The 23,904-nt window shown below is 34.1% G+C and overlaps 2 protein-coding genes across 2 annotated transcripts; both read right to left on the bottom strand.

Annotated features, from left to right (window-relative positions):
- Positions 1-487: 487 nt before the first annotated feature.
- Positions 488-8,537, bottom strand: LOTGIDRAFT_133716 (hypothetical protein; the record flags this gene model as incomplete). The annotated part of the gene is made up of 13 exons (XM_009067793.1): positions 488-637; positions 975-1,112; positions 1,587-1,748; positions 2,037-2,152; positions 2,423-2,520; positions 3,063-3,176; positions 3,648-3,746; positions 4,107-4,235; positions 4,458-4,646; positions 6,194-6,328; positions 6,863-6,978; positions 7,463-7,612; positions 8,436-8,537. 13 exons carry the CDS (start codon positions 8,535-8,537, stop codon positions 488-490), a joined length of 1,698 nt encoding a protein of 565 aa, XP_009066041.1.
- Positions 8,538-12,016: 3,479 nt separating this feature from the next.
- Positions 12,017-13,941, bottom strand: LOTGIDRAFT_169505 (hypothetical protein; the record flags this gene model as incomplete). The annotated part of the gene is made up of 3 exons (XM_009067792.1): positions 12,017-12,087; positions 12,897-12,899; positions 13,707-13,941. 3 exons carry the CDS (start codon positions 13,939-13,941, stop codon positions 12,017-12,019), a joined length of 309 nt encoding a protein of 102 aa, XP_009066040.1.
- Positions 13,942-23,904: the final 9,963 nt, after the last annotated feature.

The following is a 23,904-nucleotide window of genomic DNA, read 5'->3' as shown; positions in this document are numbered from 1 at the left end:
CTGGTAGTCTAGACGATTGGCGGGGGACCTAAATGGTTTCAGACGACGGTCTCTCCTTGCCAGCAATGAAGTTACAGTTTCCAAACCATTGCTTTTTTTTTGAATTACATGTATTAAGTATTAGAACTGATAACGTGTAACATATATCAATAATTTTGTTTCCTGTCAATTTACTACGATTTCGTATAATGGTAGCTAACAACATCGGTATGGTCGCTATCAATGCCATCAATAAAATACTCGCTATCAAAGTCGTTTTTGGTTCAGTTTGTTACACAATTGTTAATGATTTTATTTAAACGACCTTTCAAGGAATCTCTAGTCTTTATCAGGTAATAATGATAAACGAGTAAAACATGAACAACATGGTACAGAAAACGAATAAAGATGGTTATTTAACTGTTTATTTATTTATGAATTTATTTGATGAATTCTACAGTGTTACATTACAAACATTGCCATTCCAAAGTTAATCATCCATGTTGTCTTATATGGTTGCTATCAATGTGTTGTTGATGAATGTTGTTCCGTTGTGAAATGGGGATACATCAAAATTAAAGAGAGCATCGCCCCAGGTGAAGGTTGCAAACACTAACAGTGGAATAGCTACAACATTCATGAAGAATCCTGCGATAGCCTGAAAAAAAGAATAATAGTTTACGTTGTCTTTATTCTCCATAAGGAGGTTTAATAGTAGTTCTTCCACAATATGCTTTTATTCTTGGTATTGTGAAGATGGTATGCAGATTTTCAACCTGAAATGCGATACAGAAAGAGTTCTTTCAACGACGACGACAAAACCTTTAGCCTCAATCATCCAATCCATCTTTGTCCGCGTACAGCTTCGACCTCGTCGTAGACAGGAACAGTATGGGTGGCAGAGACTACAAAACCTCCATTATGTGGTAAACTGAAACTTGAGTACCGTTAGAATCCTTGACTGCAAAAGAAACAGGGCTACATATTCGACTTACCATATCAATCACTTTAATATGACCATATGAAAAGCACAAGGCATTAGGTGCTGTTGCTACAGGTAACATGTAGGCAAAGGAAGTTGACACGGCTGCAGGTAGAATGTAAAACAGAGGATTAACTCCCGTTGCAATAGCCTGCAAAAGAATATGCATTTATATGGTTAAAACGCTGTGGATCAAAATATAAGATATTGATTGTGATTAACGTTTATCTCGTGTTCACTTCGCGCAAGCTACATTTTTTGATGAATTGCTTTAAGTTTCAGTTTGAATGTTCATTTTACGACAAGGATGGTGCTGATCGATTTTTATGATTATCGATTTCAGAATGAGACTTGATGCAATATGTCGCATTGTTCCGGTGCCCTTTTGTACATGCGGAAAAAAGGAACTATCTTCTTTTCGAAACCTGAACGGGCCAATGATGGCGAGGACCGCCAAGCAGAGTACAATGAAAGTATTTTGCCAATACTCATGCATAATAGCTGTTGAAGCATCTGTAAACGGTCAATTAATGCAGAAAAATGTTATCATCTAAATACCAAATCTTGTACGTAAACTGCCAGAGTTGCTAAATGCGTGATACTGAGTGTTAGTACATGTACTTACCAAATTACCTAAAATTGGAACCATTAGAGTGGCCAGAGCAACATTACTGATAAACTCAGTTAGGAATTCACAAATATAACATAGAATTAATAGCATTAACCATTTATTCAGACCTGCAAATACTGCTAACTGTAAACCAATCCAGGTGGACAAACCCGATACCTGAAATAGGTTGGAATTTTATCATCATTGGACTACAAATATGGGTGCTCCTTTTAATAGACCCAAAGGAACAAGACTATTTTAAAGTGAAATATACTCTTAATAACTAATACTCAACTGATTGGGCTATTGAAGGTGCACTTTGCAATGACATAAATTTGCAAATCAGCGATATTCTTTTACACTTTTCAATTTTGCCATTATCGAGGTATAGTTTTGCTATTGCAAACTTGCAGGCAACAGTATTATGGTTCATTTGCCCATCTGACCGACGAAAATGGAATTTACCTCACAACCCTTGGCTAAGGCAAATCCTCCTCCTAATAAAATAAATATACCCCATGGTAATTTTTCATGAGCGTCTTGCCATAACAACAATGGTCGAGGAGTTTTGACCCGAGCATCTAAAAATATAAAGTAAAGAGTGAAAGCACAAAGTGGACAAGGTATAAATCGACATTCAAATGGACATGGCATGAAATTTGGTTTTTGTCACACCACTAGCTATATGAAAATTTTTTTGAAGACTGATCCTAAACTATCAGTAATGGCTACTTTTGCTGATAGCTGAAGTATGCTTTATCCGAGGGTAACAGTAATATAAGGCTGTATAACTGTTAGAAGGATTCTGTTACAGATGGTCTGTTCACGAATTTGAAGATAAAGAAAACAACCTTTAAGCTTGCGACAGCAGAATATAGCTGGTAATTCTGATGGTAGAAAAAATAATATAACAGCTATTAATATGGCTGGTGTCGAATCTTTAACATACCTGAAGATAAAACAGAATATTAAGAGTATTTCATCCTTCCTTTGTGGACTTTTGGAGAAAGGATTCTCCATGCAGTGTGTAACGAGGTCAATTTTGCCGTGTAGCAGATTATGCTTACTCTTCTAAAAGTCCCATATATAAATTCCTACAGATGACAGATTTTGTTTGTGAATTTCTGGAAAATACTATGTGATACTATACGCTAATAGGTTTTGTGGATTTTTAAAAATGCATCCACTTGGGAGGACGTTTTCTCGCAGCTGCTTGGCGAACCAAGTTGGTTTGAATTGACAGATTGACCAAAATCATCCAAGGAAAGATCATGCAATGATGTTCATTTAGGTTCAGTAAATTTTAGCTAATCACAAAACCAACGTTATGATTACGAATTGAAAGACGTAGAAAATCATGCGTATGCGCAATTTCTTAGTGAAAGCTGTGTGTTGGTTCAAGTGCATATTCAAAACAGTGTTCATCTATTCAAGCTTCTATTTGACTATACAATTCAAAATATACAAATACACGTGAACGAAATAGAGAACAAAACATACCCATTTCTAAATAAATTACCCCAACCACCAACACCACCTAAATCACGTGATATCCAACAAATAACCAAAACTGTAAACAATACTAAAACATTTTTCTGGGCATATCTAAAATAACAATAGGTACTAAACTATACTCTACTATAACCTTAGTTCGAAAAATGATCACTCTGACTTGTTAATTGGCGGAGAGAGACTGGTTTTATGACGATTTGGCTGTAACATAAAGGGGACTTCTGGTAGGTGCCATACATGCCCACGAAAGTTTAAGGACGTATAGTGAATACATTTGCTTGATTACGTCTAGAATAGATTGTATTGCAAAAGTCAGATGGTTCTGCATACGTCATCTTTACTCGTTATTCCAGTCGACCACGGTGTACATGTGATCCTATGGCTAGAAATAGCAGTGCCAATCAGAAAAGTGATAGTATGTCGCAAATGCAACTACCAATCTTTACACAAATTCTTGAAAAGAAATGGTCATGGAACTAGATATGCGTATGGCATTAAACAGAAAATACTGCATCTTGACATGGTAGCTTTAAGGATTATTACAAAGTAGCATGTATAACATACGAAATAGGTCCCAAAGCATCATATTGTTCTTTAACTAATAGATGTACTTTATTATCTTTCTTCTCTTCTTTGTTTTTCTGGTAACAACTACTCACATCTCTTAATGAAAATATATTAATACATATTATCAAAGCATCAGCAATCCCATGTTCCGTTTACTTTCAGAGACAAAACAAGTAGAAACAACAATACTTTCATTGTTTTGCTTCCTACGTTTCTACACAGTGTACAATGAGGGAAAATTTGCATGGAAAGTAACATCGGCCTGCTCTTATCTTAAATTTACGTATTAAGGGAGGTAACATATCCATAAAACTACTTTTCTTTTAACAAATATAAATTGACTCATATTACAGAACTTAAATAGAAATTGTCATCTAACCCATCATATCATCATAATACAATGGCCAACATACTTACGTTTCATTTTCAATAAGAATGAACAAAACATAAACTTACGAACATCGAAGAAAGAAAATCTGTAGCCAAACCCAGGTTACAATCAATACCAGAAACGCTAGAGGTAAACCAAATGCCATCCATGTAGCGTAATTGATGGGTGACTTCAGCCCATTTTTGGAATATATGCTTCAAAGAGAATTAAACAAGAAATAAGGCAAACATTGTTGGTAATTCCTTTTCCTGGCAATAGCTAGCATATGCATGAATGTAATGGTATATAACCTCATTCGGGTAGCGGCACGTTCCACGGCATGCTTGCAAAATATTTCTTATGGTGCTTGATTTGATAATATCACAACGACATTATGTATGTTCATTTTGATAGCAAAACAAAATGGCGTCACTTACTCATCAGCATAGTTTTTTAAAACCAGATTCGGCCCAGTTCCAGTTAGAGCACCTATACCACCACAATTAGCTGCATAACAAATACACAACGATATTGCTTTACCTACATTCTTAAATTGCTTGTCACCATCTTCTTCTTCGTCTTTTCTATCAAATAAAAGAATAGTCTGATTAATCCGTCCGGATATGCTCGGAATCTACACCCATCGAAGTCGGTCTCCTAATTGAGATGAGCTATGTTACGGATCAGATTTGATGCTGTGAATCAGCAGCGGTTTCTCAACCTTTTATTAGCATGAGATTTTGCTGTGAGTTTGCTGAAAATCCTGATGCTCTCGGGTTAGCTGAAATTCAAGTCAATCTTAACGATGAACTGCCCCCCAAACAACTTTCTTGATAAAGACCTAGCCCGTGTTTACTGTTTAAAGAATCCCTTCAAATGCAGTCCTGTGTTGCGATTCATTTGACTGAATTACGTGTTAAATTGCGTTTACTACTCCTACTCTACAGCGATCATGCGGTTATACTCTATACTCTACAGAAATTATGCGGTTATACTCTTTCTCTACAGAGACCGTGTGGTTATACTCCTACTCTACAGAGATCATACGGTTATACTCCATATCTACGGAGACCATACGGTTATACTCTTACTCTACAGAGATCATGCGGTTATTCTCTTACTCTACAGAGATCATGCGGTTATACTGTTACTCTACAGATACCATGCAGGTTATACTCCTACTCTACAGAGATCATGTGGTTATACTCCTACTCAATAGAGATTATACGGTTATACTCCTACTCTACAGAGATCGTGCGGTCATACTCCTACTTTACAGAGATCATGCAGTTATACTCCTTATCTACAAAGACCCTGTTGTTATACTCCTACTCTACTACAGAGATCATTCGGTTATACTCCTACTCTACAGAGATCATGTGGTTATACTCCTACTCAATAGATATTATACGGTTATACTCCTATTCTACAGGGATCGTGCGGTCATACTCCTACTCTACAGAGATCATGCGGTTATACTCCTTATCTACAAAGACCCTGTTGTTATACTCCTACTCTACTACAGAGATCATTCGGTTATACTCCTACTCTACAGAGATCATGTTGTTATACTCCTACTCTACAGAGACCATGTGGTTATACTCCTACTCTACAGAGATCATGCGGTTATACTCCTACTCTACAGAGATCATGCGGTTATACTCCTACTCTACAGAGATCTATTAAAAGAAATTCGCGTACTCTTCTCCCTTTTCAATATTTATTTCTTTAATGTCTTTGCTGTCACTTTCACATTCCACATCTACAAAAGAAAAAAAATGGTCATCATTCAGCACACTCCTCCATGCTTATATACACAGTTCTGCCAGCCAACAAGGGAAGCAGTATACAACCAATATATATCGCTTTATATCTTTAATTTTGAATGTTTGATCTATTTCCAGTTATCGACATTTCAATATTTCACTCCAATTAATATGTTGAAAGGTCACTGGATTTCTACAGTCCGTGATAACGAATTCCAATGAGGTTCAAATCTTTTGAGGTTTGAACAATCGAGAGAGATTCTATTTCCAACGACTACTGATAGCGGGCATCATCTGGAAGAACCTGATATATTGAAGGATATAGTGGACTTGACAACGAATCCATTTAGTTTCATTCTGATCAATGTTAAATATCAGGTAGAATAATGTGATTACTAGAGTTTGACTGTTTCAGCAGTTTGTGGGTCTCTTTTAATTGAACTAATAGTGCTTGAGCAATTGGTATCATCATAGCGGTTGTTGCTGTATTGCTCACAAACATTGATAGAAACCACGTTGGTATCATTAAACCCAACATCAACCTACAAAATATATCAATTGATACAAAAAGTAAAAATGAGTTGTGAGTAGAATATTATGATGAGTATATTATTTTTTCTTTTAAGATGGGTTTCCATCTTTTTTAGTGTCAAATTAAGCAAACTATTTGATTAATGGGTGTTTCTAATGAATTATCATGTATTCTTAATCATATCATTATGTTCTTATTGCATATGATAATATAAATTTTAACCAATCATCAATGTTCATGTTTGTACAGTCTGGATAAACTAAAAATACTTTTTGACCTTTCTTGATCGGTCACTCATCCGAATTCTGTTGGTAATTCTCTTCTAATTTAGCTAATTATGAATTAATTATGAACATGTGAGACAAACTGGAATTTTCCAAGTTATTAGAACAACTCTACTTTCTATTCATATAAGTATTAGCATTTCATTTTCATAAATGAAAATAAGGGAACCCATCTTTAATTTGGTTGAAAATTAAAAAGTTCAACGACGGTAAAAAGGAGATGTTCGCCCTATCTCTAGAATGTCTCAAATGTGACTTACCATCTGGGTTTAGAGCCAACTAAAAGCAGAATCCTTAATGCTACCAGTTTGTGAATATCCCATACTTCTATAGCAGTTGCCATAATTAGTCCTCCAATAAATATCATCAATGTATCCTGAAAATTATAAATCAGAGGTTTGTTCTTACCACAATTGTGAAGTGGTTGTGAAGAATTTACCACATTTATCACAATAAGGGTTGTTATCACAACAGGGATTGTGAAGAATTTACCACATTTATCACAATAGGGCTCATGTTAGGGGTTATTATCACAATAGGGGTGTTTACCTCAAAATGGGTTGTTATCACAATAGGGATTGCAATCAAATATATTGCTTTAACCACAATAGGAGTTTTTACCACATTTGAGTATTTACCAAAATAGGGTTTGTGAGAAATTTACTTCATATACCACAATAAGGGCTGTTAACACTGAAAGTAACAGCGTCTTTCATATTTCTTTTGGGAATGGTCAGATACAGTTGAAGAGAGGTTAGTCCCTTCATTCTCGATAGAAAATGATGATTCCATTCGGTATTTACATACCAATGCTCTATTCAATACTATATAACCAATTTTTGAAAAAGCATAATACTTACAGACATATATTCAGGAGCAATTTCTTTAGCAGTTACAACACCTAGCATTGGGAAGAGAAATACTGGAAATAATGCAGTAACGGAGATGGGTAGCGCCTCTGTGACCCACATTATTGCCATTAACAATAACACAAATGCTGCCTTGGCCTCCTGAAAAAAGCCAATCAGAAATACAGATAGTCCAATATGTTGATAGTAAAGAATCATTACTTTTTCAGTTCATTTCCTGCTACCAATGTTATGCCAATCTGTTTCTTTGGATTTCTGGCCGAGAATTGTCTACAGTAATATAGTAATAAGTGTAGTAATATATTTTGTATTGTCATATTTGTTACAGTGATCTAGGTCAGGGCAGAATGAATCCCAGATCAATCAAACCTTGCCATATTAATCAAAAATGACCAAAAAACCGCAGAGTTGATATCTTGTAAGATGCTGACAGTATTCTCCTTAATTGATGATGGCTTATTGTGATAAATTATTGTAATTTCTTCCATTTTTTGGATTTTATTGAAGTTTGGTATGTACTCAAAGTAACTATATTTTTATCCAATGTTTTGTTGCAAGTTTATGACGTATACATACGTATGAAATCTATCTATTGTGTTTGTACTATTAGATACATTGTGTACCATTAAAAAAAATACCGCTTTATGTTCTGCCACGTGATTGCCACAGGTTGTATAAACAGTAAATACAGTATGTAATATCGAATATCCGACAAAATATGAAATTGGCTTATATTTTGACATTCTTTTTCGTTTTCTGATATTTTTAGTCTACATTTAGTTAAGCTGGATAAACTTTTAGGCGCTTCGTATCCCTTTTTTGAATTCTGACGGGTACCCTTTTACTCACTACAAGCATACATGGATCAATTGATATCTGAATCTAAGTCTGAACCTATTAAAGTGGAAAGGGGACTTACCTGTGTCCTGGCAATAGTACAATAGCTAGGAATAAGAATGCTTACCTGTGAGCCAATGTACAAAGGTAACGGGAGCAGTAGCATGGGCGTAGTGACCAATAACAGCACAACTCTAATGCTCCATAACTGTTGAACGATTGTCGCCATATTTTAACTTAATAAAGATGAACACTAATTTTTATAGAGTGTCAACAAACATTTACAACCCTGTCTTTCCGCTTGTCACTAGTATTGAAGGCTACACTAACTAATAGTACATCTACATGCTGCATCTTCATTACTCTAGACTGAACTATTAAAATAGTGTTCTGCATCTTTGCTTATTCAAATAACCTTTGAGTTTTGTATATCAATACATCCTATTAATAACGTTAAAAACTGACATGAATATGATGCGGCATAGTGTTGACATGCGGAATTATGTAGGCTACAGTTATTATATAGACTTATAGGGAGAAATATATAGCTACACGCCTATCATGAGACAAAGTATCGAGGACATCCACTGCTCTTTATTGTGAAGGTGAGCAAGGGAGCTAGTGGGAATCTACAAGGTGGTTTAATTCTCCTTTGGCGCTGGAAGCAAAGAAAATTTTAAAATTTCATCTTGAAATGCATTCTCAAGTCATCGAGTAAATATGTAACGGATATTTTGGTTATAAATCTAAGCGGTTTTTTGAACATTTTAGCTGTATGTCAGCCGCCATCGTTCACCTCAAAAAAATTATCATATGTCGTATCCTTCTTGCTGATAAAAATCGAATATTGGACGGTGATCCGTAAGTAGGTCCAAACTGCTTATTTTATCACTGACAGCAACGAAGACAACCCGCTTCTTTCTTAAACTATAGTGGAGGTTGGTGGTCACAAACGGGGTAGTCTGACCACAATTTTGGATCACTTCCTCCTCCCCGATTCAGAAAAATGCTCAATTCAGTTTTGCAAGTTCCATGCCTATGTGCGGACTCCGATGTTGGTGTGGGGAAAGTTATTGTCATCACATCACAAAAGTTATAAAAAAACAACGTCACTAACACCACACTCTCATAGACATGGTAGAGCTTCATATTAATTTATACAAACAAAACGACCTACGAGTGAGTTTCCCTTGACATGTTTCGTGTGTGTTCATATTTACAAAACAAATCGTAAAAATGGCTACGTACAAGTGAGTGGATTGGCCAGTTAGAAAAATCACGTGACATCATGAAAAGATAATATCTAAGTAGAAATATGAAATAGGTGACTAGGGAATACAAAACGTTTTATAAAATCTAACAACTACCTATTTAATATGAAAAATAATAGTAGATTATTTTTGTAGTCTGGTTTATAATGTATTGTTGTAGTAACCTCCCTTAGATAATGAATGACGTTCAGATATTCCAGTCAAAGAATCATATCATTTAGTTAAGAACTGTCAGTACGTTAAAAACACAAATAAGTTGATTAGGTTGATGCCACATTCCGTAATCAAATGGGTGAGTTAGTGCCTCATTTGATAATCAAATGGGTGAGTTAGTGCCTCAATTGATAATAAAATGGGTGAGTTAGTGTCGCATTTGATAATCAAATGGGTGAGTTAGTGCTTCATTTGATAATCAAATGGATGAGTTGGTGCCTCATTTGATAATCAAATGGGTGGGTTAGTGCCTCATTTGGTAAGCAAATGGGTGAGTTAGTATCTCATTTGATAATCAAATGGATGAGTTAGTGCCTCATCTGATAATCTCATGGTTGAGTTAGTGCCTCATTTGATAAACAAATGGATGAGTTGGTGCCTCATTTGATAATCAAATGGTTGAGTTAGTGCCTCATTTGATAAACAAATGGATGAGTTGGTGCCTCATTTGATAAACAAATGGGCGAGTTAGTGCCTCATTTGTTAACAAAATGGATGAGTTCTTGTGTTGAAATGGTTATGTTGTTGATGCGTTTGTTGTTCAAGTGATTTATTTGGCGTATGAGGGATCATTCCATGTTACATTTCGAAAAGAAATTGGTTATGTTAATGTCCAGGGAAAAGTTAAATCAAAGAACAAAATTGGAGTTGCCATTCTTTGATTAAATGTTAGAACAGAGTGACGTTAACCCACATTCGTTTTCATAAACTGTGTTGACAGGTGATTGGTACATTTTTGAAGGTTGAATGAACACATGGTCCATAATTGTATTTACAGATTTTAGTGCTTTCTTATGAACACGTTTCTAGCGTTTGATGGAAATAGATGTAGCAATTACTTCAAATGACCTATATTCAAAGACACGTGCAAAATCACTTACTGTTTCAAATGCAATGACCATAAAGGTATTTATTGCTAGAAAAGTATTTTGTACTATTTTCGACACGTTTTGGGTATGTGACCAGTGCAATAATATCAGTACTCTATTAATTTAACGGTAATTAAAGAAGCGGAGCTGAAAAATTGGCAACTGAATTGGAAGAAGAATAGCATTTAAAACTGCTGCCATGCTAGTCATGTGACCGACACGTGACTAAATCGGTCCTAATGGAGTATCTTTTACGGCCGAACGGATGTAATTTTAATGACCATATAATCGATAGAATATTAGAATGAGATCGAAACAATGCTAAGCACTTTGTTAGTGAAAGACTTCGATATTGGTTGAGACACTGAGGATGTTGAATAGGATAAAAAACATATATTAAATTTAGATAACTCTATGAGGCGCAGTCTTAAAGAGCGAATAAACGAGATGTGATGTCCGGTACGGTGTGGGATTTCATTAAATAGAAACCAATCGTGCTCGGACCCGTACATTGTGTATTTCGTCCTCTATTTTCAACTGTATCGATAATACCACACCGTACATCGCATCCACCTGACCAGGGCAACGGAATAATGCTCTAGAGTACTAATCTATAAGGAGCTCGACACTTAATAAAATCTGATGGGGGGTTATAGAATTAACCAAATTAAGGTACCTCGACAGGTGATGAATGCTGCTGTCCTAGAATCTAGAAAGCGAGTTAGAAAATCGGAGGTCTAAAGCCTTGAGTAGACGGGGTACGCAGGAGATCCAATCCTTTTGGTACATCTGCAATCTTGCAAGTGTGTCTTTCGTGTCCCCACTTTCTGATAAGAAAATCTCAACCCGCATCATCTACTACCCTCATCATTCCCTTCTCGCGTCATTTTGATCCATCACTTAATCCGACCAATCTATGAACAGTGATACCAAGGCATATTTTTGTGAACATCAAAAACAATAGTATAATATAAAACATTTATAATGATCAACAAAATAAACAATGTAAATTCATACAAAATTGTAAACAATGATAAGAAAAATGAATAACAATGGACACAGAAATAGAAAAGAATTTTGTTGTAATGTAAATTGTTTCCAAGTTATCTTGAATGGCATCTATAGTTCTCTAATAAGGCACATATAGTTTTAAGGTTAATTAATTGAAGTTTATAGCTCTTATATGAACTATTTAATGGTGATGCGTTCGATTTTTTGTTCTGTAGCTTATGAACTATTTAATGGTGATGCGTTCGATTTTTTGTTCTGTAGCTTATGAACTATTTAATGGTGATACGTTCGATTTTTTGTTCTGCAGCTTATGAACAATTTAATGGTGATGCATTCAATTTTCTTTAATGCAGCTCAGGATCAATCATCTGAAGTTTTCGCCTTTTGATATTGTCAATTCGTTTACGACGTATACCTGAAAGAGTAAAAAGAAGATACTTAAATAAAACGCAAAAACCATTGTTACTAAATCTTAACATTTTAAGTGTCGTTCTTTCAGCTATTTTAAAAAGCTTGTGAAATGAAAACATCCAAAGATGACTCATAAAGATAGGAAACAAAATTATTTTTTTAAACCGAGAAAAATGTTTAAGAGCTTTCGCTTACCTTAATAACAAAAATGTGCTTAGCAGCAAGCTGAAGATGTACTAGTTGTGAGAATGTATTCGTTGTTGTAACGTTGGTCGTTGTGTATAGAAAGATCCTGTATGTCCGACGGAATGTAATATATATATAACGTAGAGTCCACATCAAATAACAATAAATAGCACCGTATATATATCATATCACAGATAAGCTCTTCCCGAAATGCCTAAAATGAAAAAAAAAGAGGAAAATTAAAAACATATATTATATATATATATATACATAAGTTGACAAGCACAATTGCAGAGTGGCATTAGGTGTTTATTCTATAATCAAATTGATAAAGAAGCGAATCTTTGTCCCTTCATTAAACGCTAACGATTGCAATCCGTTTCGTTGTGCCGTTCATCGGGTCATAAGCTATAGTTCTCCGACAAAATTGCACAAACTCGTTGTTAATTTTTCTAATGATATTGATAATTACCTTTTATAAATCTTTTGGTTTCTTTAAATGTAAGAAACTAGGCAATTTCTGTTGTTTGGTGAAGCTCTTTACTTGGGGTGTGGGTTGATTGGGTGCCATTGGCATCATCTGGCATACAAACGATCTCATAGATTCTTCTGTGATGTTAGACATACCTCCTGTAAAACAGAAAAACGGAATCATAAACATTGGCATCATCAGAACAACGCTTATCAAAACGTAAGATAGGAAAATGAAAATGGGCTAATGCTGATTTCTTTCAATTCCAATCTCCAATAAACGACCCTTTTAAGCTCGATTGAACTAATGGATTTCAATGACCTAGCAATTTAATCTCGATTTAAAACTTTAAATCCTCTTAATGAACTTATTAAGATTATGTTCAGAGTACAATTTCGAACAATCAAGTTGACACAGATTGCATTGAACTCGCAGGTGTCGCGATTGAATACTAAACATCTTGTTAACTCGACTTAACATCTACTTTACATTTACTGTAATCTATGTATACAAGTATATACTATAAACAACGAAACAAGTCCAACCCAAACCAGCTGTCACCAAATCCCTTCTTTGTCCCCTAATAATTTCATTTTAAGTAATTCGAGCGAATAGTTTTAGCAATTTTGTGGTTTTTGTAAAGAGGTTGATCGAATCGTGCCTTAACGTGACGTCGCAAATTGGTGGGAAATAAAACAGGTGCTCAACTTGATTTATACAATTTATTTAAATTATTTCTGCCTCGCCTGGTTGGGGTCACTTAATATCATATCATACTAGTGAGAGACGTGTTAAAATGAGAAATTTGATTACATTCCGAAATGTACCGTTAGTCCTAAAGATTTGAATTGTGCTCATGAATAAGTAACCAAGTACAACTTTACGTTGGAAGGGGTGAGCGAGGACATGATCACATTAAACAAGTACAATTTTCAGATCCATCAAAGATGACAACTTTTACTTACCAGCTTTTCGTCTGAATCGTTCCAATAAGGCTTGATGAAGTTCTTCAATATATCTGACAGCTTCTTCAACCACTTCGACCTTGCTGACTTTCTTCTTGCTGGCGACTGATGGGACGAGATCTCGGAGTTTACAATATTCACGATCTCGGATTCTTCTAAGATGAAGCTTCAGACTCTTCTTGGCTGTTATCTGAGCAGCAGATTGGTTAAGACGAGCTGATACTGCACGAACCATCTGAAAGGAGAAAAGTGAAAGTTAGTTGATGTGTCAATCGAAAACTAACAGTGGGTTTTTCACCCAGATTCATGCAACCAAAATATTTGATTGGTGTGAACGAACAGTGCCTGGAATCAGGATGTCTATTGACATTACTAACATAAACTACCAAGAACTGACAATGAGCATAAATTACTGAAATTGTATGAGCCAAACAGGAAACACCAAAAACGTCATGTCCAATTTCCTCTAATTCCATTAAATATGTTTTGACATATTCATTCCCAATATAACCAATTCATAATATAACTTTTTCAACTTGTAATAGTACTCACTTTTGATATTATAAGTATAACTCCGTAAGGTAATGGAATAAACTGCTAAAGTCCAAATATACTCTTAGTAAGCGAGTGTCGAGATAATTCGAGTGAATGATAAATATTACTGTCTCTCGGCCTTTTATTTGCCATGTGTCGCTTCACCGCCGATGTGACAATCATTGCACGCGAAAATATAGTCCCTTCAGCTAATTTGCATATTCGCTCATGCGGATCATGACCAGCCCTCGGGTAGAAATTAAGTCAGTACAATACAGAGAGGCAATATAGGGTTGTGATACACAACCAATAACAATTGCATAACCATTGATGGGCGGATTAATTTGGGGGCTGGTCTTTACTTTATACTGAATGCGAGAATGATTCGAGAGACCGTGGGAACACTGGGGATGGTAGCCGAGTGAAAGCTAGTAATAATCGAATAGCTTTTATGAAACGAAAGAAAAGTTTGATGGTGTACTTGGTGTAGTTAACAACTGTCGCTATTAGAGGCTGCTGTTATTATCCCAGCGTCCAGACTCTTTAACTATCATCATTTTCATTTTTATATCGCAGATTTGCCATTCATACTTTCAACGTGGTCCTTCATATTAAAGAAATATAATAGAAAGTGAACAGATTGGTTGATGAATATGATTAGAAAGCCAATAATAATCCGAACCAGACTTTTTCTAGCCTATTATTAAATAATACAAAATTATAGAATATTGCTCAAAATATCAGTAAAATTACATTATTTTAATGTTTAAATCGTAAAAAAACCCTAGAGCCATTTATTGATAGTGAAATAAATCACATGTTATCGCCCTGTAATTTTTTATACCGAAAATATGATATGATGAACCGAAAAATCATTGAGAGACCGACGTCTACAAATTTGTCCACGATTTTTCCATTGCTCAATTTTCATAGAAAAATTAAACTGTTATTGCCTTCAAAAGAAATAAAAATCTAAGTAATTTACTTGTCCATGACATATTAGATCCCGTTATATTAACCCTTTGAAACAATTGCACTGTGAATTAGATTTCATAACTATTTGTAAGCATTATTCTGTTTCAATCTTTCCCGACTTATTATAGTAATAATTTCTCTTTCCTTTTCCTTTGCTCTCAGGAATGTAAATTATACTGTATTTTCAATATAATATTTTTTAATTAAAGTGATAATAGACATTTAAAAAAATATATTCCATCTTCTTGTGAACTTGGCCAGTACTTTCATAGGAGAGCATCTAGTACATAAAAATGAATTTAAAGTCCAAACACCATGGTTTGAAAATTGAACAAAGAAATTAAAGAGATTTTGAATTTTTATGAAGCCTACAGTTTTAGCGGTTAAAAGGTACCAGAAATGGCGGTGTTGAAATTGTTTTTAAAAATTCAGAGCGGTATTGAAAAAGAATACATCGTTGAAGTTTTAAAATATTTGAGGGATTTTTTTAGGAATACTATCTGTGTAAGAGTTTAAATTTGAATTTTACTGAAAACTGTTGTACTATATAATTTTACCCCTTCTATGAAATCGACTGAAATTACATCGTCGGTTGTTGGACAGAAAAGCCGCTCATATTGACAAAAGAGAATACATAATGTATGCCAATATGTTAATCAGTCTTGTATACCTAGATCCTAATGACCTAATGCTAATATTAATGAATCCGCAAAAGAAGTGATTATTCGGTGGTATTAGGTGTTCAAACAGTATCACAGTATATACTTCAAAGTACCGTTAGTCATTAAATAATTTACAATACTAATTACTTGATAAAATATGTATATCTTTACTTTTCACCTATATACCGACCGACTCTCACCTGTGCTGTGAATATATTAGGTACATTCTCGTTTGATCTTGTATTAAGGCTTGTTATCAAAGATGTAAAGTTTTGAGATAGATAACAATGGAGTATATCGTTGTCATTGAACTATAAGGTCATAAATAACTATTGTCTTGAAATTTACTTTCCACGAAAAACGCAAGGTCATATCTACAAAAAAGACCCTTTGTTGTCAATGAATGGATGCAGATATGACCTTTGGTCATCATTACCACTAATGAACTTTTAGATCTATGACAACGATATATCATTCGATTTTGAACGATTTTTTGTCATACTGTCAATGGTGCTATCATGGAGGGTGCAGTTCGGCCGGAAAATGCTTATTCTTTTACGTGAAATCCCGATCTGTATATCTGTCGTTAATGAATCAGGCCTTTTTGCACCTATTTCACCTCATTGATTTTGTCGGCTAGTTGATTCAGAATTGGAGGTTTGTAATTTGTAAGTTTTCATATAGGCATATACTACCTGCCCTTATGTGCACAAAACTACTAAAGAGAAAAAATTGTTATAAGGATGACAATTCTCTCGAACAAATGACTTTTCTCGGTAACCATGCCAGAAATTTCAATTGTATTTTCACCTCAAAATCACCTTTATATTGACGTTGTATTGTTCACAATTAGCAAAATAACATAGAGTTGAATTTCCTGTGAGAAAATGTACCAAATTGATTGAATTATATCCTTGGTAATCGATTCTGCCATATCCGCCATAAGTCCAGTCCATTGAAAAATTGAAACGAAAGAAAATATGATAAAGAACAATTGAATATGGAATTATGAATCGATCAGCTCTCCATACAAAAGCCTGAGACTTAAAGAGCAACTCGCGTGGGAACGAGTCCGATGCTTCTTTCCGGAATATTGATGAATATATCGAATTCAAACAGAGCTAAAAGATTTCCTGTCTGTATCATTGTTTAGTTTGAATTTGTATAAAAGTATATAACAAAGGGCATTATTGGATTTATTTATTCCAGCAAATACGAAATTAATACACTAGATACGAAACCATGAAAAGTAGCTTTGTGTTTTCTGTGCCTTCTGTTTTGAAATCTCGTGTGGCATTTCCCGCGCTCCGTGAGCTTGAACCCAGGCGTCAGATGGTGCAGGAATGACATGAGGCATGGCACCTATATGACTTAAACAAAATTGTATAGTTTTTTATTTTGACAACTCGCTAATGGGAACTGATATTTTTTTTACTTATGAAATTTTGAAACATGTTACCATGTTTTTTGTGCTTTTTGACACCAGCCGGTTTCAAGAGCAGTATGGCGGCCACCAATTGGGCACCATGGTACACGATGATTTAAGCAACATATGTTGAAGCTTGGGGCTTCCCTTATTTTGGCAAGTGGCTCACTCTTTCAAGATTTCTGGAATTAAGAGAACTTATGAAGAGAAGGCTATAATTTTTAAACCTTCTTATTTTCAATTAATATACAGTTCAATGATTTTTGACGCACGACCTGTGTAAAATAAAATTAATCATAATTTGCAATCCCCAGTTTAGAGTTCATTCTCTCCAGACAATCTTCTAACTTCGAATCAATGATTTTGAATTATGGCAAATGAGAGATAGTCAAATGACCAGAATTTTGCTGAGATTGTTAAAAGAGGGAAAACTTACATCTTTTAAAAATGAATGAGCATCGAGGGAATTTTTGAATTTCTAACTGAAGATAATAAGTATAAAAATTCAGAAAATTTATCAAATTTTATTCAATTGTTTAAGGGATATTCTCCCATCAGTGAAAATGTACAACTGAGTTTTACATGAAGAAGGCGACATCTGGAATAAAATCCAAAATCTCATTTGATAATCTTCTATTTATATAACTAATGTGATTTAAATCCAACAATTTCATCGTGCCATCAGTTACTTAATCCAGGTTTAACCTTAAACGTCGTTTTAACTTCACTACACGCAAGGTGGTTGTTACAGAAGTGTGTCCACGGTCATATTTGCATACTGATTAACATCTAGGACAAGTCGTAAAAGACCCCTGAATCCTAATTAGTGAAAATTAATGAGAAAATTATTAAGAGACTTTTGGACTGGTCACGAGTCTAGCGTACGTATTTCAATCTAAATGCGTTAAAGTGCCATGTCATATTTCAATGGTTTGGTTCCAGCTCTGCACGCCATCAGAACGCACGTGTTATTGGGGTCGTTTTTGGATTACTATATGACTAATATTTGCATAAAGTTTAATTTGACGACATGATAAATGTTCATTAAAACTAAAATTAATACATTCTAAATCTGCGACACGTTTTGGCTCTAAAAATTGTCTATAACGTTTAGCAAAGCTTTTTCATTCACCACCCAAAAGTACGACTTTTTTCTCAAATTTAATTTGCAGATGAATTATCCTGATTTTCGTCTTTCGCTCTTTTTTAATTTTTATTTCATGACGTTGTTCTACTAAGGAAAAAAATGTTCAAAAGAATCAAATTACGATAAAAATATTAATAGCAAATTGAATTACTGATAGTAGATCATAATCGAATTCATATTTCATGTAAAAAAAAGTCTACTCAGATATATGATTATAAGGGCAGAGATCAAGGTGGGAGAATTTAATTGAAAATATAAATATAAATCTGTTACACCTGCCTAATAATCAGAGTAAACTTTATTTAACATAAATAATAAATGCCAATAATTGTTAAGCCAATTAAGATCTCAATGGTAAAAAGTAGTCCGTATAACCCGAGGTACTCTTCTTGAGCATTGATTGCAGATCACATAACGGGATCATCATTGAAAGCAAGTGTCAAAACAAAATGCGACGCCGTAATATGTCAATATAGTAGTGGGACGCTACAGTTATATACTGACATGACACTAGCTCTGCCAGTTGGTGTCACAAACAACATCTGTTACTACGTCAATGTGTCGCGTGCCTTGACAATCAAGTCTACTACGACTAGTCACACATAACATGCCTTTTGAACAGATACTTGTATAGTCAACTGATTAAAGGGTTTTGTTAAAGCCTTTTTCGTTATGTAGTTGCATTGTATCATCTTGATTTGTTAAGGGTCGGATTTATTAGTAATATTAGTAAAATAATATTACTCAAATGTTATAAAAGCCTTCATCGGCTGCTTAGCCTAGTTGTTGAGAAGTGTGAAAAATAATGTGATATTTTAAAAGTAACTTGTGACTGACTAGGCGAGGAGACATCCAATGTTTGAATTTCGTCTAGCATGTTTGATGAAAAGGCAAGAAAGTTGGTAGTATATGTCTTGTTTATGACACTATAACAAGTCTGGTAATTGTGACTAGAGATTTTAGTCTTTGATATCATGCCAGGAGTAAATTGGTTAATTGAGACAGCTTATTCTCACTAACTGCATGTCAATGAAATGTTATTGATTTGTTTGAGCATTGTTCCAATAACAATATAATATTTAAGATGGTCGTCTGCAAGGCTGACTGCTGTGCCCTTTCCCATTCATTGTTTCTGTGTATGTTTTTGTTATCTTTAATTTTATTTTCATAATTCTGGTGATTCTCTTTTAAAATGCATAAAATATCAAGGATTTAGCATCATTTAATAATTCTGAACTGGTTTTCATCGAATTCTTGACATACAGATGCAACTTCTTGGTTGATTTTCCCAAACCTTTTCGTATTGCAATCACTGAAGAGGTAACTCTCTCGTTCAAAAAAAATCAGGCGCAGAACTAGCCTATATATTAGAAACAGTTCTTATAACTTCATTTCATTTTAATGATTTTGGCCACTAAATGATTGTCATAATTCCACAATTTCTTCAAACTGCTTGGTACGAGCAGCTTTGTAGAATCGTTTCCAAATTTATCGACAGATTGAATGATTTCCCAAATAATTTAATAAAATCGATCAAGTTTGACATTCTTCAAAAATAATCTGAAAAAAAATCCCGAATCAGTACCTCCAAAGATAATGTTGGAATTGGCCTTCAATTTATAAATTTGAAAGTATTACGAAAAACAAATCTGAAACTATTATTATAAATCTGTCAAGATATATTTACTATTCGTGGCAAAAACGAAAACAATATCTTGAGAAGTTATAGTCATCTACCAACTGTTCTTGGATATAATTTGTATATAATATGTATCAATATAATTTAGTATTCGTTTAATCTGTTCTCCATTATAAGCTACACAGTTCTACACATTCTACAAATTTGTTTGTTAATTAATTGTTATAAAACTTACGCTATAGCAATATGTATTGTGTTGTACATGTAAATGCTGATTGCTATAAATCAAAATCAAATCAAATCAGGGGGCAATAATACCTGATCTAATAACGCTTATATGACACTAAGCCTGTAACAATTTGACATATTCAATTAACTGATGAAATCTCATAACCACTTGTAATCAGAGAGGTAACATATGTCATCACTATAGAGAGCCATATACCTATATCATTTACCCCAATTCACCTACAATTTATTAGATGACGCCACGCTATTCAGATTGACAGGTGAAATCAAGTATATGCCCCTATCTTATTAACAGTATATAAAATTGATATAGCGGAATGTGTAAGACGCCTGTCACTGATTTTGTGAATGAAAATGGCGCTATATGCCACATGTTGAGTAGGGATATGTGATTCTTTTTCTTTTTCTTAAAATCGTAACTTTGATATATTGGCTTTTCAATACCAGATGCCTATGCTTGCAAAATTTTAATATTTTCATGAATGAAGGACAACACTCATTAACCGTATGTTCGATTTTTTAAAGGTCTATATGAATGAAGTTGATATCCATAGTGTTAGGCCATGAGTTTGAAGGACGTCGATTTTAGCGCTCAAAATCTTCCATTCATGAACACTATAGGAACACGTAAGAATTCTTATTCAATCTTTTAAGCTTCCCTAATTTTTTACTTTCCTTCTGAAATTAAATATTTTTGAATAAGTATTTTTTTGTCACTTCACATAATGATATATAAAAACTATATTGATGGGCGTTTAGTGATCGTTTTCCATAACGTGTTACTATGTAATGGGTACAATTCTAGATAGATCAATTAAAAAATGTCGAACCATGTCGAAATCAGACTTAAAGATTAGCGAGCAAGAGTCCAACTCTTTGAACAATGGCAGCTCTCTGTGCTTGAAGTTGAAGAGTGTCGTATTTCACATGAACGACTTTCACAAGCCAATATCAATACCCAGAGATGTTATTTAACTGTTTCTATTAATTTCGAATTTTTGAATGAAATAAGGTAGACGTATATCAACCACATGTTAGATGCGGTTTCTGATAAACAATAATTATTTACGTTCCATAAAAGATACGTAAAGTATATCAATCAGACAGCCGTTAAAATTTGAAAATTTATATTTATCAATTATTCTTATCGGTACGGGAAAATACTGAACAAATCATAAATAAATGAGATAGAAAGAAAAGAAAAGAGTTTGTTGAATCGGATCTATTTTATAACCGTTCCAACAAAAGTACTATATTTTGAAAAAAAATATACCCGTTTGAATTTAGATTTATCAATTACTGTATTTGAGGCGCTCAGACTCTAGATTTTCTCAACAGAAAGCAGTTCGCTTCAATAGGTTTGAAGTTTTCGATTTTTCAATGACATATATTTATAAAGCCTTCGAAAGGATTTGGTCAGTGTTAAAATATTCATACAAATCCGAACCCAATTTTTTTGAACCCGTTTATTTCTTGGGTTCCTGGAAATAGATTCCCGTTTCTCGGAGAGTACAAACAAAGGCCGGAGTGCAACAGACTGTTGACGTTAAAATATTCTGAAAGTTTTAACTACTAAATGACCATTGCCATGTTCTGGCAGAATTTCTTTCGAGAGTTTTGATTGACAATCCAACCAAATTGATACATTTACAAGAATGGTGGCTATTAAAGTCAAGGTATAAGACACAGTTCGTATTAGCTTGAATTCTCGGTATATTGCTGACAGTAATTAAGTTAGTCGTAGATCTACATCAACTACGAAAAATAAGAAAGATTCGCTTGAGCAGATTTGAATGGATGAAAGAGAGAGTAAATTATAAGTAAAAATACCATTGATATACATTCAAAATGATGTAAATAATATGAATGAAACGTTTATTTGAATTGAAGTTATGTTTAACGGCTATTTTCAAATTTAAAATTGTAGGGCGCAAGATTTGAAGTTAATCCAAATATTTCTAGTTGATTTGAATTTCGGAGTCTGTAATTTATTTGTAACATCCAATTGGAAATTTGAAATACCACAGATCAAGGGGATTTTTTTCAGTTACATTAAAACAATAGGCGTTGTGCCATGGGATGGGTTCTTTTTTTAAAGGTTTTGAGTTATTTTTTTAATCGCATTGTATAAAGTGATTTTAATGATATTTTACTTGGGTCAAAATTAGGTCCATGACACGAAAGTAACAAAATAGAAGATGTAATATACCAAAGCAGACCAGTGTGCTTCAGACTGTGCGAAAATCGGAATTTCTGACAAATTTACTCTATTGTACACTGTGCAGGTACAAGATCTTGATTGCCTAACTATAAACCGAGCTTTTACCATCGTATAATCAAATATCAAGCATTTTGTAGGCCTATTATTAACAGCAAATACAACCACATTCATCCCTCTGTGCTTCTGTTACAATTTTTCAATTGTATGCGATATTAAGTACTCGTGCACTATGATAAGAAAATTCAGCCACGATATAATCAATTTTGAAATCATGGCGTATCATGGCGTATATTGATGAATACGCAAAAATAAACCATTCAAGATACCACAATCTGAACTCTGATGGTAGGATCATTCAAAAGAAAAAATCTGCCACAAAATCTCATTCACAAATGTCGTTATAGTCATTGATTATCGCCACTCATCTTAATCACGCTACGTCACATTATCTGTTACATATCTTTTTTGAATATAAGTTGACACCCCTAGCGCCAGTAACAGCTGGTGTATAGAGAGTTAATACTGTATACCTGTACTATTAAAAAGATAAGCGATTTTGTATGATATGAACATTGTAAGCATTGTAATGTGACACCTCTATTAACCCATTTAACATTAGTCTGTGATTAACCCTATTTAGTCCATTTGACATCAATAAATCTTAAAAATATGCAAAAATTTGAATTTTGAATGTTAACTGAAAATTTTCATTTAATTATATTTGTTGGTTTGTCATACTTTTTTTAAACAGTCCATTCAAGCCTTATTTTTTTCTTATTCAATTGACCGAAATTTTAAGGACAGTCCTCAAAATATACTTTTGCCCGCTGAGCTTATTTATATTTTCTATTATTGCAATCGGTAAAATGCATCATGTTTCGTGTACAATACATTACTGGCTTATTGTGTATTTTAATCATCCGATCCACAATACGTTTAACCCAATACTGAAAATCGTTTCAAAAAGGGTATTTCCGACTATTTTTGTCTTCAATTTAAATGCCTAAATTTGACCATGATTCAAAAGTGCATCAGATGTGACGTGTTAAATACGCAGGTGTCCGTATTAATATTAACGTTTAAAATGGCGGAAAAGTCGATTGCAACATCCGGATATTTGAGAAAATTTGACAAAATAGATTAAAGGCAGATGTAGGGAGTCTTAGCGTGACCCTTAACCGAATTACGTCCGTTTGAAGAAATTCGGTCCCTGCTTTCACCTTTTTTTATATAATGAACATAACAAACAGGGACAGATGTAAGATATGTTTTATTGACGAAAAAGGTATATGTAAAGTTACAATGTAAAAGATAGGGTGTAAGGTTTCGCTTTGTAGCCCACCAC

This window comes from Lottia gigantea (genome assembly GCF_000327385.1).
Source record: "Lottia gigantea unplaced genomic scaffold LOTGIsca_86, whole genome shotgun sequence".
Taxonomy (NCBI): Eukaryota; Metazoa; Mollusca; class Gastropoda; family Lottiidae; genus Lottia; species Lottia gigantea.
Note: the sequence above shows the minus strand (reverse complement) of the source record. Positions and strands in the feature narration are given on the sequence as shown.